At 39.7% G+C, this 19,254-nt stretch overlaps 1 protein-coding gene across 2 annotated transcripts in view; it reads left to right on the top strand.

Annotated features, from left to right (window-relative positions):
* LOC136755077 (myosin-IIIb) overlaps nt 1–19,254 on the top strand; it is a 42,252-nt gene that overhangs the window by 10,096 nt on the left and 12,902 nt on the right. For both annotated transcript variants that reach the window (XM_066711449.1, XM_066711450.1), the window contains exons 5-16: nt 3,614–3,716; nt 3,896–4,052; nt 4,804–4,906; nt 5,204–5,329; nt 9,646–9,754; nt 10,189–10,305; nt 10,878–10,978; nt 12,195–12,281; nt 13,099–13,164; nt 15,385–15,498; nt 16,422–16,533; nt 17,599–17,645. In XM_066711449.1, coding sequence (XP_066567546.1) covers nt 3,614–3,716; nt 3,896–4,052; nt 4,804–4,906; nt 5,204–5,329; nt 9,646–9,754; nt 10,189–10,305; nt 10,878–10,978; nt 12,195–12,281; nt 13,099–13,164; nt 15,385–15,498; nt 16,422–16,533; nt 17,599–17,645 — 1,242 coding nt within the window. The remainder of the gene's footprint in view (nt 1–3,613; nt 3,717–3,895; nt 4,053–4,803; nt 4,907–5,203; nt 5,330–9,645; nt 9,755–10,188; nt 10,306–10,877; nt 10,979–12,194; nt 12,282–13,098; nt 13,165–15,384; nt 15,499–16,421; nt 16,534–17,598; nt 17,646–19,254) is intronic.

Below are 19,254 nucleotides of genomic sequence, written 5' to 3'. Positions count from 1 at the left end.
CCCAATTTGGATGTAACTACCCTCAAATTAAATCATTGTTTCCTTTCAAATCCATTGTGGTGGCATATATAGTCAAAATGATGTGTCACTGTTCAAATTTTTATGGACCTAGCTGTATTATAACAATTAATACAAGGTGTAGAAATAAACCATTGGGCACGATTGAAAAACAGAAACTCCTCTAGGATGACAGGATATTAAACCTCTGGGGGTCTTCAGGCCTAGGCCTTATGTCAGCCTAATGCATAAACTTAACTTCCTGTGTAGGAGGACATGTACAAACAGTCAGTCCCTATACTGTAAATCTCTTCTCACTATGGTTCGTTATGAGAGAATAAATAGCTCTTCATTCCCGTAATTACAATCCTATGTTTTCATGAACACTTCAGAAATATTACAGGACATCTCGTCAATTCCTGCAGGAAACAAACAAACCTTCTGCAAACAGCGTGAGTAAAATCCCAATCTGGATTGTAAAGAGGGTAACTAGATATTGACAAGCAAGATTCGCAGTTCTGGTTTCTCTAAACGAGTTCATGAGCAGCAGCCTTGAAGCTAATTAATACGAGACTAGAATACGCAACTCTGTATCTATTCCATTGGGGGAAGACCCCTGAGTTCCACGCTTGAGATCTCTCACCTATTTTCATTTCTCTCTGCGAAACACGGCCTTGACATTGTTGGTTGCCCATCCGCTGTGTGTTACACATGAGCAAACAGCACTGCCGGCCCAGGGCGCTATATTACAAGAAAGACGAGGTTATGGATGTGTCTTCAGTTCAGAGCAATGACTAACGAGGGCTAATACAATAATGACTGTCAGACTGAGGCAGGGTGAATGTGTGAGCTGAAACAGTGTCTTCCCAGTATAAATCTCTTTGGCATTATATGATGCCTTTACAGTATCCCATTGACCACACATGGATCATAGGGAGTGAACTAGTTTATCAAGACTAATCAAGCAGACTCAAATGCCTAGAAGAAGAACGCAGTGACTGGTTTTAAGTGCCCTCTGCCTAAACAGCTGATGGCGCTACAACAGGAATAATGATAGATGGAAAACCATAAAACGTATGGGTGTTTGAATTGAACAAGAAGAAAAACTCAAGATTTCAAACATCTTAGGACTGTGAAAATAGAGATGAAGTAGACTAATTTAAATGTTTGCTGAATGTGTGCTACCTTCGGCGTGTGAGAACGTAAAAATTAAGCCTCATTTTAGTCTTTATACTGATTTCTGTCTGTCTGTGAAACTATAAGGAGAAGAAAGCAGATTTAACAGCTATTTGAACCTCTCACTTATCAAAGTTTCTGGTTCATGCCACAGGTTACTGTTATTCTTCACCAGCCTTTAATTAAAAACACTTACAATCTGCCACAAAGGAAAGGCTAAACATTAGATGTCTGTGGTAATAATCCTGCTTTTATGGTTCAAGAGTAAAGAAGGGGGCAAGTAATGTGAAGCAGATTCTACCACAAAAAGAAAAAAAAAATCGTCATCACTGTGAAAACAAAATATTTTCCAGGCCGCAAATGTTTTTACTTCTTTCATTTCCTCTTCCCTCGTCTCATGTTGGTTCTGTGTTTCTCCAGGCTGTGCCAGATGACTGCTCTAGCATTCAGAAGTGTGTGATTAAAATAGGTCAACCCAGGGAAATCTCTGACATTTGCCTCAACAAATACAAATAAAAGCACTTGGCATTGGCTTTGATTTTCTGACCTAGATTTCAGTTCTCTGCTGGTTCTTGGCCATTCATTGTCATCAGTCATGACATACTCAGATATATTCTGCCCCATGTGATATATTTACATATAAACAATTAAATCAATAGTGTGAGCAATGTTTATTTCTTATTGCTTGATGAATTAGGCACATGGTACAACAATTAATGTGGTAGCTGTGATCTAAAGCATCAATCAAATATGTTGCTTCTTAGACACAAACTAGCAGCTTGTAGGTGGGGTGCAGGCAAATGCACTTACTGTTTGATTTAATCAACGCACTGCATGGACTTCCACATCTGAACTGAGCTTCGTTATAGTTGTCAGTTCGCTCTTCAGTCCAAGCGGTGCATTAACTACCCTGTAGCTGCTCACTTGAGATTTTATTATTTTGTATTTATTTATTTTTGTCCTGGAAAGCAAGTCTTTAACGCGCGCATTGTGTTTCACGCTGTGTCAGCTACCTCTACTGTTTTCAATAAGTCAATGTGGAAAACTGTGGTTTCCTCAACATCTGTAGCATAGCCACAGGAAGTTAGCAATGCAGAAGAAGATTAAATTAAAGACCTCTGTTGTTTTGCTAGGGGATTGTTCTAAGCAAGTAGCAAACGGAGACGAATGGTAAGTAGCAAATGGTGACGCTGGTAAAGCATGGGTAATTTTTAAACACACTTCTACCACATTTAATCAAATTTAGATTAGAAAATAGAACCTGAAGTGACTTTGTTGTTTCACATACTGGGTTCATATAATCCATCTGATGTTATGAGTTACTAAGAGATGTGAGCAAGAAGGATTTTGCAGAGAAACATCGGTATCGTTATACCAGGATCGTTGTGTTCTGCAAAGAGATGAGTCTGAAAGCACTGAATTGGTTCTCGTTTTTAAAGTTGTTTTTATGTGTATAGCTTGTTAGAACATGTCTGTTTTTATCTTGCTTGTTCACGTAAACAAAGTCAACCGAAAAGCAGCAGTAGGAAAGGACAAAGATGCTGGAGGGCAATGTCCTCAGCACAGAGTTGCTTGTTTTTAATATAACTGAAGCTCAAGCCTCATAAACAGTAGGAGATTTCAATCTTCACACAGGAAACTGGTCTCTACAGTATTCAGCATACATAGTTGTCCATAAACAGAGTTTGCAAATAATAAGGTGGAATTAAGTTACACATGCAATGTACTCTGACCGTAGCTCCTTTCGAATAGTTTAAAATGCTCTATTGTGGCAGGGAAGGAAGGAGAGAGGAATTTGCTTATTAATAGCTTTGCATGGAAATCTGGAACTAACCAGGGAACAGACCTTCAGGTTTTCTCTATAGTTTATAGTTTAATGTATTTCATTTGTCTACAGACGTCTGGTTTTGCCCATGCAGGTGACTGTGGTGGCTTGTTTTTGTGGTCCTGATGGTGCAAGATGAAGTCTCAGCCTGTTTACTGGTGCTACCATGCACAAGATCATACATTTACGTAATGCACTACATATTGTTTGCATACTGTGTTTTTCCAGTAAAGCCAGAGTTAAATGTAAGTTTGTGTACGATTTGATGTCGGCCCTCATTGTGTATGTTTATACAAAATATATTGTATTTAAATTTAATCCTAACTAACAAGCAATACGGAGACTGGTTGTACTACTTATGATGATATACACAAAATAGTTTTGCAGCAGGAGCCGAACTGAATGTCTTTCAACGATCAACAGATACTTTCAGTTTTCATGTCATACATATAAATTTTGCCTTGTATAATGTTTCTTCGTGGTCTGGAAACTCACACAATATAATTTATCTTATAAAATACCAAAGCTACCATGACATTTGCTTTTGTTTTTTAGTTAGTAGTTTTTATTGAAATGTGCAGAATGTACCACAATGCCGTTTCTTTCTCCTCCCAGGTGAATCCTCTTCTGGAGGCTTTCGGTAATGCCCAGACCGTGATGAATGACAACAGTAGCAGATTTGGAAAATACATTCAGCTCCGATTTCAGAACGCTTCAGGTATGACTTCGCTGTGTGTTTGGTTCTCTGGAGAAGTGTTTTGATCATGTAATTTAACACCTGTATGTCCTTTTATTTATTTTTCTCTTTTTGGTTTTATCGTCATGGTGGTTTTCTGAATCTGTGGTGATGATTATTGTCTTAACAATCAAACATTGTTTTTGTTTTGTTTTTGGCAGTGAAGGGAGCCAAAATCAACGAGTACCTTCTGGAAAAGTCACGTGTTGTCCATCAGGATGAAGGAGAGAGGAATTTTCATATCTTCTACTATATGCTGGCGGGAATTTGCAAGGAAGATAAGGAGATGTATGGACTCTTGGACCCATCTCAGTACAGGTGACTCAACATTTCCTGAGGATATTACAAACGGGAATTTTATTAAAGGGGAGTGGTCTGCGGGTGGTGGTTTCACAGCAGTGTGGCACAATTCACAATTTTCTTTCGGCAGTTGTACACTTCCTTATTGCACAAATTTTGCCTGCTGGTGTTCATTTTCATCAGAACATTTACCTTTGCATGCTAAAAATAGAAGTACCATGACTTTGTGCATTGTAAATACCTGTACAGTGAGATTTTAAACAGCCGGGATGAGGTAATGATACAGTTGTTTGGCAATCTAGATGATCAGTATTTCCAGTCTGATTAAAAAACAAACGGAAAACATGATTGTGTTTTTCTGCTACCAGGGAACCTTTAAATGTCCTGTCTAACATTGCCTTCTGCTTTTAGCATTTTCCCTCCTTGTGACCTCTGAGCCAACGTGAAGGGTGAAGGACTTCGATCTTACCACTTGCTTATAGTCCCAAATATTTGTAATTCTGTCTCTTGGTGACTTATCACTGACATTAGTCAAAGCACAATATATGAGATATTCCCCACTTTTCTCTGATCTTGGCAATGGCTACAGCTGGACAACAGGCTTTGTATCTTCCTCTGAAAAAAGATCGTGCTATTAGGAAGATCTTTCTCATTGGCATAATGGTGTTTTTAGGTGCACGATCCATGGTCCTTTGTGAAAATATATCGTTTACACAAAATATATTACATAAAGCATTGTTGTTTTGACATGTAGTTCATTTTCTTCCAGGTATATTAATGGAAAGTATGGTACAGAAGAGATGGTCAAGTACTGGAGTGAGAAATACCATGAGGTGTCTAATGCCATGGATATGGTTGGATTTGAAGAACAGGTGAGGGGTTACCTTGGGACAAATTGTAAGTGCCAGATGGATGTTTTTGGCAGCACTTGTTTTGATTGGCAAGGCATTGTGGGTATACATGCAAAGGAGCCTGTGACCTTAACTCGTGGTCGAGGTCTACTTGCTTATGCGAAGTGCCCAGTAATCAAAACTTTTAACTCTCTGCTCTGCTCAGTTTCCATTGTTTCCATCAAACCTATCAAACTCCTATAAGCATCAAGTATCAGAGAACTGGGTGAATTGGGTGTTTTTTTTTATTTGTTTATTGATTATCCCTCCATTCTGTAGGAGAAAGTGGACATGATGGCAATCCTGGCTGGGATCCTGTCGCTGGGAAACATCATGTTTGAGCCACAGGTCAACGAGATGCTCAGAGTCACCGAGAAGTCCGTGGGCTGGCTGAGAGCGGCTGCGGTGAGTGTCGCAGACTCTGATCTCTAAGGCAGGGTAATGTGTGTGTGCCATAATTCAGTAGAGTTAATAAGCGTTCTGTAAAGGTCTGCGTCCTTTAAATCTTCCTCCTTGATGAAGGGATCACTTCAGCAGCCACAATTTCCCTTCCTCTAATCCTTCTCCCGGCAGCAGTTTGGCTATCAAATCGTTACTTTAGGAAGTAGCAGTAGAGACGATAACAATCTGAAGGCAAGCTGTGTTTAGGTCATTACAGGACATCAATGTACAGTTAATCATGATTATTAGTACATTTATTGTCCTTCTCTATGCACGGTGAACCATCCTGATTCACTTAACACTGATGCGTTTGTTTTGGATGTACACAATCTATCCATATCCCTGGTGTATATTTAAAGAGCATTTGCTGGAAAATTGTACTCTGTAACACACACACTGTCCTGTGATGCTTCGATCGTCGCTTTTTATGTAAATGGACAGAAAAGCACTTGCTTTGCATTGATTCTAGTTGCATGTTACATCTGTGAGGGTTGTGTTTCAAGGCTTTGGTCAACCTCTGCTGAAGAACTAACAAGCTTGCAGGTTTTTTTTTTTTTTTTTTATCAGGTCTGGTCATCAGCCATATTCACAAATAACCACCTGTTAAACCACACACTGCCGTCTGAGAATAACAGCAAAAAAATGTTTTTAATTCTGTTACTCCCTTTAGTACCTCCTCCTCATTTATCCTGATCTCTCTCAGGATTTGACTGGACTGATTGTTAACCTGTGGCATGCTATCCTCCTTTCCTTTTTAAAAACCTAAGTGAAATTCTCATTTAGAACATTTGCCACATCTTGTTCATTTTCCAAGATACTTCCATTTTTGCCCTTTATCGGTTTCACTTCCTCCTTTATTGACCTCTTGCTGTTGTAGTATTGAAAAAACAATACTTTAATACATTAGTTTTACCTCCAAGAGCTATGTTTCTTTCTATTTCACTCTTTGCTTTCCTGATCCCTTTCTTAAGATCTCTTTGCAGCTCAACATATTCTTTGTATTTTGTTTTAATCTCTGTCCCTTTTGTATGCGCTATACAACATTTTTTTGCATACCTCTATTAACACCATTTTGGACAATGTTTCTTGGTCCTCAATTTGCTAAGTTTTGGTACAAATTTCTCCTGAGCCTCAAGTAGTATATTCTTAAAATATAATCATCCATTTCAACTGAATCTGTATGCGTTTTGCTCCACTCTAACTAATCTAAGTGTCGCCTCATACCTTCAAAGTTTGCTTTTCTAAAATTGTAGACCATTGTTTTAGACTTAGTACTTGTTTTTTTAAAGAATACCTCAAAGCTAACCATATTGTGATCACAGTTTGCCATTGGTTTGCTAGTGTCCCTCTGACTCTATCTTGGTCATTTGAAAATATCAAGTCAATGCATGCGCTCTCCCTGGTTGGTTCCCTGACAAATTGAGTTAGAAAGCAGTCATTTACCATCTCAACCATTTCTATTTCTGCTTCTGTAGGTTCTTTTTTGAGAAATTGGAAGTCCCCCATAATAACAGCCACATCCTTGCTACATGCTGTCCTGATTACACTGTACAATGCAGCATCTTTCTGAATATCTGAATTGGGTGGTCTGTAACACACGCCTACCACTAATCCTCCAGATATTTTTTCAAAAGTTTAACCTACAAAAATAGTTTGTTCTGTTACTGGGATCTAATTTGAGTTCTTCTGCCTCAATGTCATTTCTGACATATAATGCTACCCCACCACCTCTTCGATTTTGTTTTTTTTCCTGTCCCTCCTAAACTGTGTGTATCCTTTCAACTTGTATTCATCCCCATCATTTTCTGTAAGCCATGTTTCCATCACTCCTACAACATCATAGTCACATGCCAGCACTGTGGCTTCTAGGTCTAACATCTTGTTCCTTATACTGCTGGCATTGACATACAGACATTTCAGGACTTTCCTACTAGCAAGCAGTTTCCCTTTCCTTTTTTCCCCAGTTTTCTTTCCTTAGTGGAGCATCTCCTATTGTCAGAGCTCCCTGCCCCCCTGGTCCCTAGTTTCTCAATTTCTCTGCACATACGCTCCCCAATGCATTAGCCCCCCTTCTGTTTAGATGTAGGCCATCCGGTTTGTACAGTTCCCATCTATCCCAGAAGGAAGACCAATGCTCCATAAATATAAACCCTTCTTCCCTACACCAAGATTTCAACCACATGTTAAACTTTCTAATCTCTGCCTGTCTCCCTGGCCTGGCACGTGGTACCGGAAGTATTTTGGAGAAAACTACCGTAGAGGTTCTTCTCTTTAGTTTTGTTCCTAACTCTTTAATAGAGTCTTGCAGAACCTCTGTCCTACCTTTTCCTATGTCATTGGTTCCAATGTGGACCATGGCCAGTAGCCAGTCTACTAGTGTAGGGAGATCTGGAACCTGAGCACCAGGCAGGCAAGATACCATGTGGGTCTCCTTATCACTAGAACACACTGTGTGATCTACACCTCTAAGTATTTCAGGAGTCGGCAGTAAAGTACGTTACTGGAGTCAAGTGGATATGCCCGTGTACTGATCTGTATCAAACCAGAGCACATGCTTGTCAATAGGTGCTTGATAAGATTGCCTCCAGTCCCTTATGAATGATGTTCTTTCATGTAATAATAGTATTCGAGTGTTTTGGTGTGACAAACTTTATTTTGATGTCATGAAAATGTAATATTGCACCCTCGGCAAAGTGCATATGCTGAGCACAGTGTCCTCTCTTTAGCAGAATAAGTTGTGTTTAAAAGCCTTTTGCTAAGGAGGAAAAAAACAAAAGTAAGAGGTGTAGAGTGTAAAACAGTAGGTTATCTGCTTCAAACACCCGCAGTAAATGTACTGACCACATTGTTTGCTCAAACTATTGCGCTTGTCATAGAACAACCCCTGACCTTAGATCTGTAGATCCCTGAGATGGGTTTCCCACTGCTGCCAGCAATCGGTTTCCTTTGCTGGTATTTAAACATGTGAGTTATTGCTCACTCTGCTACAATTAAACCTTACATTTGAGGATCTTGGGGTAGGGTTTGCATCTGGTCAGCAAGATAAGCTTTGTGCGTTTGAAATGGAGCGTTGCTGCTATATTTGGTAACAGAAGTCCGTGTTGCGACGGCTCCAGCAGTCGTTTATTAAACCGATGTGTCGTCTCGCCTCCCCCTCATAATCGACAGCAGGCCTTGAACACAAACGCACTGAACGCAGAGCAGCTGTGGAGGAAACAAGTGGCGACACAATAAAACTTCCTCCCTGCTTTAAATTACTTCTACTCTCTTTTTTCTTCAAATTCACTAAAATAGCAAAAACAAACACACACACACATGCATTATTGACTGTTTAATATTATATTATTAATATTTGTTTCTACATATAGTTAATTATTTAAAGCATTTACAAGATGGATCTATTTTAAGAGGCATTTGAACAATCATTGGGTGGTTTGCATGTATTTGCATGCACATATATCAGGGTTAGATATTGCTCAGAAATATACTTATACTAAATATACTAAATAAATAATATCTAGGGATATAAATAGATAGATTCATACACTGAGATGAAAATGAATAGTAATATTTCTTAATTTCTGTTCAGAGCTCTGCAGCATTAACAAGATCTAAGGGCAAATGCCAGCAGGCGATGTTTTGCATGTTTACTATTCCAGCACAGTCCCTTTGCATATACAGGTTTCACAGGGATGCAGATATGGGCTCCAAGTTTTCATTAAAGTTTTGATAATTGCTTTACATAATCATTTTGATATTTGCGATGTTTGTTTTTCTCTCTGTGTCTCTGTGCTCTGGCATCCATTTTCCTTTGTGTTTGCGTAGGCCAATTAACTAATTAGTGGTGCGGGACTTCAAGCCCGAGCGTTACTGCTCATGTTTATGATTCGGTCTTCCGTAAAGTTGCTGCTTGTTTAAAAATAGTCACAAGCTGACTCTGTGTTCCACTTCTACACTGAAAACCACAAGCTGGGCTGAACCTGGCTATAAAGTGTTGTTGGTTTTATAATCTGTAGACAAATGAACTGCCAAGAACAAGCTTATTGAAATAACTGTTGGTATTATGGATCAAAAGTATGGCTTACCATACCAACAGCGCAATCCTTGCTTTCATCTGAGGACCTCATTCGTCATTTGAGTTTGACAAAGGACCCGTCATGGTCAGTGGGATGTTTTGTGTCTTGCAGTAACACAAAGAATGGCAAACCACACACCTGATTCACTTTTCATGTTTTAAATGCCTGACTTTGTGTCTATTTATCTCTCTCTGTGGTCTTCAGGGTCAGTTTGGGGTGCAGGAGGAGGAGCTGCTGAAAAGCCTGATCTGCACCATGTCGGTGACGCGAGGGGAATCCATCCGCAGGTACCACAACCAGCAGCAGGCTGAGGGTAAGAGAGGTCCATAATCTCACGTTTGACAGGCCTCACAGAACTGTTCCTGTGTGTTGTCCGCGTTGGAGGACGCACACCCGAATAGCCCATCTCAACATCCTGATACTGGTGCGCTGCCATTGTGCCATTTTTAATTGAATGTAAATGCCCTGTGGTGGAAGGCTGGTGAGGAGAAAAGTCCAGGAGTCGGGCTGTGGAGATGACGCCTGGTCGATCAAATTCGGTCATTCTTGAGAGGCACACAACATAATTAGAGTTTACTTGGCACTTGCTTTGATACCTCTCTGTCATGCATATGTGCTCACTTTCTCTCTCCTTCCCTCTCCCATGTGCGCTCTGTCTCTTTCTCACACATATGTGCCGCACACACTCTTCCGAATGTCCATCGGCCAAATTGTCAATCCCCGTTCTTCCTTCTCCTTTCTTTTCAGACGCTCGAGACTCGATCGCCAAAGTAGCATATGGTCGAGTGTTCGGCTGGATTGTGAGCAAAATAAACGAATTGCTGGCCCCTAATGTGGATCTCAATGTAGAGCTAAATGAAATAGGTGAGTCAAGGACAACTTCATCATTTGGTCTTTCTCGGGATATCCAACATGGCCTTCGCTGTCAGTCTGAATAGGGACCTGACCATGTTTTGTGTACATGTGACCGAAATCTTCCTTTGTATTTTATCAGCATAGAAAACCATTACTTAGAAATCCTGTGACATTTTTTTTCTGCATTGATGAGGAAAAGGGAAATGGGTTTGTCAGTCATTCTACAGTATCTCTAAATAAATAACTGAGATCTTGGAACAAGCAGGAAGTTATTTTGAGGTTTCATACTCAAAATATTTTTTTCTACACCTCAAGGAAATACCAAGTAAATTACTGCTAGAGATCTTCTTAGAAAATCCTATTATTATTCAGATATTTTAAAATAACCTGTTAAAATTTACTTCAAGGGGTGTCTTTTTGTTAAAGTTGCTTTCCTTCATTCCAAAATGTTTCACATATATAACAATGAGCATTTTCCAGCAAATACATCCATTATAGAGGGTTTGTACTCTATGGTACTGTGTGGCACAGTAGTGGTTGCGTTGATTTGTTTTCTTACATTTCTTGTTTTTATCACACAGGGATCTTGGACATTTTTGGTTTTGAGAATTTTGCTGTGAACCGCTACGAACAGCTCTGCATTAACCTGGCCAATGAACAGCTTCAGTATTTCTTCAACCATGTAAGTCAACCTCCGATTTCTAAGTACGAGTTGTGACTTCTATTAATTGTGTGGTTTTTATCTGCCCTTTTGCAAATTGGCTCACTTGTTGCATGGTTTTGCATAGTAGTGCCAGGGTGTAGACATGCTGCTTTGCTTATTATTTAGGTGCTAAACATTGGCACTTTATGTGTCATATACTCTCTAATTCCGTTAACTCATTCAGTTAATTTTCCCAGAATGCCTCAGGTTATAATTTTAGTCATTATGTCAATAACCACAAGGTAATTTACCACAGAACACAAATATGTTTACTTATTATAATGTTTTTGCCACTTCATTTTGCTGCTTTTTTACACCTGTTTCTGAATCGCTGAAAGATGATGATGTGCACTCGGATATGGTGACAACGAACATTAAAAATTGTTTTACTTATTTTTGTTTATTTACAAGATTATAACATAACGGTTTCAACATTTAAGGCATAAAGGTCAATTTATTTCAGTCATTTGCCAGGAAGTTCTCAATACATGTAGTTCGGTGTTTGAAATTATCATTTTGCATACAGACTTTTAAAAAGAAATGGGAACTGGCTCCTGTTGTCTGTGTTTGCAGCATTTGCTCGTCCTACCACGTCCTCGAAATACTTAACCAACATTTCATAAGACTTTAGCAACACTGTTTCCTGAGTTTGGCTTCATTGACGCAACGCATGAATTAATGAGACGGACTGTGGCTTTGGCCATTGACAGCTATTGTATTACATAATTATATAATTAAACAAAATTAATAAAACTTACTCTTCTGTGTTGAATTTGATAGGAATTGCATATCTCCAGGTTTACATGAAAACCTGGTTTCAGTATTAAAACATAAAATAAAGCCATACAATGTTTCCATGTTGTTCTTTTGTACCATTTTCAGCTATTATTTGTCACAGCTTTGGGGACTTTAAACAGTTCTGGCCTGCAGTTTAATTATTTAATACGAAAAAAACAATAATGACGATATTAGGAATTTGATTGCAGGGTTTGATTTGTACAGAACATGTATTTTGTCTCTGTATATACAGCTCTGGAGAAAATTTAAGAGAGCACTCCAACTTCAGAAATCAGTCTTAAGTGGTCTCTTAATTTTTTCCAGAACTGTATGTGTGTGTTTGTATGCATCTATCAATATACTGTATATATATGTTGCAGTCTCAAGTAACTGCAAGGTCTTTTTCATTATTTGGCAGCACATCTTTTTAATGGAGCAAAATGAGTATAAAGAAGAGAGCATTGAGTGGGAGACAATAACATATAAAGACAACAAGCCCATCCTGGTAAGCAGACTACAAGCATTGTCTCATGTTTCAATTCGCATGAAACTTTAGAAACTTTTAGTCCCAAATCCAGAATCTGTTTTATGGAATGATATGACAAAGCAGAGCAACAGGAACTGCTGACCGAGCACAAAAAAATACTCCATTCAGGGATAGATGTACCAGGCACTAGGTAATTAGTACTTGTTTGTCATGTAGGCAGTTATGTTGTTTATGCAACTATGGGATGAAACATAGTGCCTTATTCATACTTTTCCTGCGCCTGGCACCAGTCTTTAGCTATTCTCTGGTTTTACATGCACAACCCAAGTACATCAGTCGAGTCAACTGTTTTCAGCTTAATGTGATCAGCGTTCCCCTGCTCATTGAAAACCAAAGGGTCTGATCTTTGGGACCCTGCTGTTCTCAATAGGTATGGAGGATGACTTTGGATTTGATGGGTTCTTACACCATGGAGCCATCACCTGTGTTGCTGTTTTATGGGGAAATAAAGCTCCGAGAGTAGTGAATCTCATAATATGTTGCTTAACTGTTTAAATTCTCTGCACTGTTCAGTTAGGAGTCTTTGAGAAGGGCCGTGGGGGACATCTAGTGGCCAAGTAGGATGCCTGAGTATTTGGTCTTTAAATTAGCTTTGCACTGAAAAACATGATAGGCTACTGAAGAAGGTCTTCTGAACTTAGTAGATCCCATCAATTTGAAACTCGTATGGAATGTTTCATTAGTTTTAAATGTGTACTTCTGTGTGTTTTTTTTTTTTATTTGTATGTTGGTTGGTTCGTTGGTTTTGCATGCTGACTGGTTGTTTTCTTCACAGGACCTCTTCTTGGCAAAGCCCTTTGGGATATTCTCTCTCCTCGATGAGCAGAGTGCGTTTCCCCAGGTAATCAAGCAGAGTCTCCAATGCACATCTATCATGTAGAGCTCAAAGATTCAGATGTGTGATTCGTTTTATAGTTCTGCAGCTTGTAGGCTTAAAGCAAAGCCCCCACTTTTGGATTTTTAGAAAAAGGTTTTAGAATGTGTAATTGATAAATGTATTGTTTTAGAGTGTTTAATTGATAGATTTAGATCAGCGGTGTCAAACTCAATTTTACCAAGGGCCATATGATAATTTCAAGTTTCACAAGGGCCGCATAAATATTTGCTCGTTCCTATTTATAATTCACTGTTGTTTCAACAAAATTTGCAACACTCTAAATATTTAAATTAATTAAGTGTAATTCTAAATCTTTAACATTTATGATGATTCAAAACACACATCTGACCTAATTGCTGCTCTGAGGTGGTTCCTCAAGGGATGCCTGGAATTGGCGCTGATTTAAACCTCTATCCCTGATCAAATGTAGTTTTTGTTGCCGTGAATTACATGATCCATATTCAGCACCTTCCCACACAACGCTTGCTGGTGTAGATTGCAATGATAAGTTGTCAGTGTCCCAGGACAAGTTTCCTCCCCTAGCTTTTATGCATCCTGTTTTCTCACCACACTGCGCAGGCGCTCCTCTGTGCTCAGACCCACTCATTTCTCCCTCGGCAACTTAATTCGGTTCACGCATCTCTCAATTTGCTGAAAAATGTAATTTGCTGTGCTGGTGCCGTGCATTGCTGCAACATCCAAAAGCTCTTCAGTAACATTTAGATCAGAATTTACCTCCCAGATAAAAACAGAAAACTGGGCTGCTTCCATTATGTCAGTTTTCTCGTTAACAGCAGGGGATTATGCAATGAAATTACTTGCTTTTTGGGCTAGCTGGTCTTTGAGCTAAATCATCTACTCTCTCGGCAACAGTATTTCATGAGAGACTGACATTTGCAAACAAATGCTTTTTGTCTGGACACTACATCGCTGGCTTTAAGCATACAGTTCTTTAAAAAAGCACCCTCAGAGAAATACCTTGACGTTTTGGCAATTTCTTGGGATACGATGTAACTCTTTAACGGTAGCATCGCTCTCTGTTTTTGCTCTTTTGATGTAGTTCAAGACTTTTTTATTTCAGCCACTTTGTGCAGCCTTTTCTGTCTCTACACTACACGTTTAGTCTCGTAGTGCCGCCGTATATTGAATTCTTTCATCACGGCTAAACTCTCCTTACAAACGAGGCATAAAGGTTTCAAACTCTGCTCCACAAAGAGATATTCCAACTCCCACCTTTCCTGAAACACTCTACCTTCCTTGATGATTTTTCTTTTCTTGCACATTTTGAGTTTGATTTTATTGCAGATTACTGAAAGAACAGGAACGGGAAAGTAACTCAGCCTATGATTGGCTGTTAAAACCCTACCTCGCACCAATGACAATCGCAATGGCCGATGGTAATTGTAGTTTTCACAAGCGATTTCCTCATTCACAAGCTGTCGCGGGCCTAATTATTTAATGATACACCGCCTTTACATGGCCCGGATTAAAACCCTTGGGGGCCCGTATTCAGCCCGCGTGCCTTGAGTTTGACACCCCTGATTTAGATGCTCAAAGACTTTGAGAGTCAGCAACTATGCAGAATAGCAGAATCTGTTTTGAGTTTAAACTGGATTTCATGTTTTTCCACGAGATAATACAGATTAGGGAAGATCAACTGAATGAAGCTATAGACATGAACTGAAGTTTAATGTTTTAAAGGAAATAAAAGCTATAAAAAAGGGGCCAATCTCTCCTAGAAATCCACACTGTGGCCCTGGTCTTCTCAAATTTGTATTTTCTCATAGAAAGACCTGCTTCCAGTTCTTCTTGTATTAGAAACCACTTTGCACTCTGTACTTGAGTTAGTGTTTGATGTAAGTGGCAGCAGGTGGCAGTAGGTAGTTATTGTTTAGCCCCGGCTACAGTGGCATCCCTGTTTAGATTAGGGCTCTGTGTTTTGCATGATTTTCTATTGCAATTATATAGACTGATCGCACAAAAATCAAGACCTTCTCTATTATACATTACCAGTAATTAAATAAGGAATTATATCAAGGGTAATGATGACATGATTTCAGTTTATTGTCAAACATACATAGAGCGGCGTCCCTTTGCAACAGAAGAGCCTTCTTTATTTGAGCAAACAAACATAACTGTGGGAAACTTTCTTTTTAAATCAATTGTATTTTTCTTCATCTTCAGGCAACTGACAGTAATTTTGTTGACAAGCTGAACAGCAAATACAAGGGCAACAAGCACTACGAAACTGTCAGGGGACACAACCCCCTGTTCGCCGTGGTGCACTATGCTGGGAAGGTGAGTGTTGTAATTGAAACAAATACCCATTTATATATGCATATCAACCTCATCACCCGCATCATCAGCCTGTGTCGATCCCCTGCTGCATGAAGGCCTGCCCAAGATGTTTCGATGCTCAATGTCTCTATTCAAAAGTGTAGAATTGAGAACAAGGGCAGTAATGTTCAGACTGTACAATGCACTAGTTAGAGCTCATCTGGATACTGTGGACAGTTCTGGGCTCCACACTTCAAGAAAGATATCGCTGCTCTAGAGGCAGTTCAGAGGAGAGCAACCAGACTTATTCCAGGTCTGAAGGGAATGTCCTACTGAGAGACTGAGGAACTGAACCTTTTCACCCTGGAACAGAGGAGACTACGTGGGGACTTGATCCAAGTCTTCAAAATCATGAAAGGCATCGACCACATCAAACCAGAGGAGCTTTTCCAGATCAGCAGGGACACACGCACCCGGGGACACAAATGGAAATTGGGCTTCAAGGCATTCAAGACAGAAAACAGGAGACACTTCTTCACACAGAGAGGCGTCACAATCTGAACAAACTCCCCAGCGATGTGGCTGAAGAGACAATTTGGGAACATTCAAAAACAGACTGGATAGGATCCTTGATCACTGAGTTATTAATGGACACCAAACGAGCACGATGGGGCGAATGGCCTCCTCTCGACTGGACACTTATGTTCTTATTCCAGGTTATCCCAGCAGTTTTTGATCTCATCTTCGCTGCATATTTCAGTTCTAGACACTAAACTAAAGCACTTAATCCTTCCATGATTAAACTGGAATTATAGGCTGGTTAAGCAGGTTTTAAAACAGAACCACAAATGTATCTGGAGGGCGTTCACAACGATGTGATAAACCTACTGACACTTTAGTTCATCATGACTTCTTGATTTTTTTTTTCTTTTTGGTTTCACTAGGTTCAATACAACGCCAGTGGGTTTCTGGAAAAGAACCGGGACACAATCCCAGCCAGTATCCGGGGGTTGTTTATAAACAGCGTTACTCCCCTGCTAAGCGTACTTTTTGCAGGTATGTACACATGAAGGATTGAAAGACCAGAGCTTGGGCCAAGTCTTATGTCACAAACACCTGGCCAACAACACTAGTTCAATCATTCGCAAACTTTTTTTGGATTTTTTCCCAAATAGGATTGTTTTATTAAGAAAAACCTAATGATTAATTAAGTATATATGATTTGATGTTCTATCAAACACAGAGAAGTTCAGATCCAATTATGTAAACTCATTGTGTATTAGTACACTGTAAACAGAGTTTTCCATCTTGACATTTTGAGCTCTCTATGGGTGTGTGTTGCTTCTACCAAAATGTCGATGGTCTTGTTTTGATCAGTAGACTGTCTGGTTCCAGGATATGTCAAAATTGTCAATATTTTCTGAGATTTTGTATTCCTACTCAGACCAAGTATCCCCCCACCCCCCCATTTCAGAATGCGGATGGAAGGGAGGGGTGTAAATGTGGGCGGGGTATAAAAACCTAATTTTTCATATCAGAGAAAGCTTCACATCGTTAGAAAGCGGAGTTATTCAGCTTTCATGGGATACCAAACACTTGGCAAACAACACAACAGTGAAGAGTACACATGGGATTAAAGAGAAGCACACATGCCATTTCAAGGGTACCAGAGGGGTTACATTTTGTTAAAGAAAACGATTCCATGATTTCTTTCTTTTCTTTAATTGTTTATTTGTTCTGTGCTTTAATTTTGGAGTACATTGAGACATGAAACTGCATACATTTCAATAATTTTTTTTAAATGGAGGCGTTCTAAAAATTTGACCAGTAGTATATGTTTACTTCAGTTATAAAATAGAAGAATATTATTTCTGTCACATGTGAAATCAACTTTCGATTCATCACCCCTTTGTTAACTGCAGATTAGTATACCAATTAAAACAATAAAATTATGTGGGAGAAAAATATAAAGTTCTGTGGTTTCTATAAAACCATTTTATAGTAACATCACCAGTTCATCTTACACTCAAGCTCTCGCACAGCAGACCGTTTTTTGTTTTGTTCTTAGTAATTACCTTTTATATATGTTCCAATATAATTAATGTGTTTTGCATTTTTCAGCCACGATATCAAGAACTGGCACATTAATGCCACAACGCAGAGCCAAGGTACATTATTACATCACCTGTTTACAGATGTAATATAATAATTAATTTGTCACTTATTTGTTTTTATTTAACCTCTGTGTATGGTGTAAATAGTGTTAAAGTATTCAATTTCAGCAGAGTAAAATCTTAATACATTGTTTTTGTGAAGCATGCCTGTCATTGTCTATGAAGATGGTCTTGTAATGAATGCAGTGAGTTACATACCACATACAGTGAGGGAAAAAAGTATTTGATCCCCTGCTGATTTTGTACGTTTGCCCACTGAAAAAGAAATGATCAGTCTATAATTTTAATGGTAGGTGTATTTTAACAGTGAGAGACAGAATAACAACAAAAAAATCCAGAAAAACGCATTTCAAAAAAGTTATAAACTGATTTGCATGTTAATGAGGGAAATAAGTATTTGATCCCCTATCAATCAGCAAGATTTCTGGCTCCCAGGTGTCTTTTATACAGGTAACGAGCTGAGATTAGGAGCACTCCCTTTAAGAGAGTGCTCCTAATCTCAGCTCGTTACCTGTATAAAAGACACCTGTCCACAGAAGCAATCAATCAATCAGATTCCAAACTCTCCACCATGGCCAAGACCAAAGAGCTGTCCAAGGATGTCAGGGACAAGCTTGTAGACCTACACAAGGCTGGAATGGGCTACAAGACCATCGCCAAGCAGCTTGGTGAGAAGGTGACAACTGTTGGTGCGATTATTCGCAAATGGAAGAAACACAAAATAACTGTCAGTCTCCCTCGGTCTGGGGCTCCATGCAAGATCTCACCTCGTGGAGTTTCAATGATCATGAGAACGGTGAGGAATCAGCCCAGAACTACACGGGAGGATCTTGTTAATGATCTCAAGGCAGCTGGGACCATAGTCACCAAGAAAACCATTGGTAACACACTACGCCGTGAAGGACTGAAATCCTGCAGCGCCCGCAAGGCCCCCCTGCTCAAGAAAGCACATGTACAGGCCCGTCTGAAGTTTGCCAATGAACATCTGAATGATTCAGAGGAGAACTGGATGAAAGTGTTGTGGTCAGATGAGACCAACATCGAGCTCTTTGGCATCAACTCAACTTGCCGTGTTTGGAGGAGGAGGAATGACCCCAAGAACACCATCCCCACCGTCAAACATGGAGGTGGAAACATTATGCTTTGGGGGTGTTTTTCTGCTAAGGGGACAGGACAACTGCACCACATCAAAGGGACGATGGACGGGGCCATGTACCGTCAAATCTTGGGTGAGAACCTCCTTCCCTCAGCCAGGGCATTGAAAATGGGTCGTGGATGGGTATTCCAGCATGACAATGACCCAAAACACACAGCCAAGGCAACAAAGGAGTGGCTCAAGAAGAAGCACATCAAGGTCCTGGAGTGGCCTAGCCAGTCTCCAGACCTTAATCCCATAGAAAATCTGTGGAGTGAGCTGAAGGTTCGAGTTGCCAAACGTCAGCCTCGAAACCTTAATGACTTGGAGAGGATCTGCAAAGAGGAGTGGGACAAAATCCCTCCTGAGATGTGTGCAAACCTGGTGGCCAACTACAAGAAACGTCTGACCTCTGTGATTGCCAACAAGGGTTTTGCCACCAAGTACTAAGTCGAAGGGGTCAAATAC

The sequence above is a fragment of the Amia ocellicauda genome, chromosome 8, assembly GCF_036373705.1.
Source record: "Amia ocellicauda isolate fAmiCal2 chromosome 8, fAmiCal2.hap1, whole genome shotgun sequence".
In the NCBI taxonomy this organism is placed as follows: domain Eukaryota; kingdom Metazoa; phylum Chordata; class Actinopteri; order Amiiformes; family Amiidae; genus Amia; species Amia ocellicauda.
This window is presented reverse-complemented; position numbering and strand designations above follow the sequence as displayed.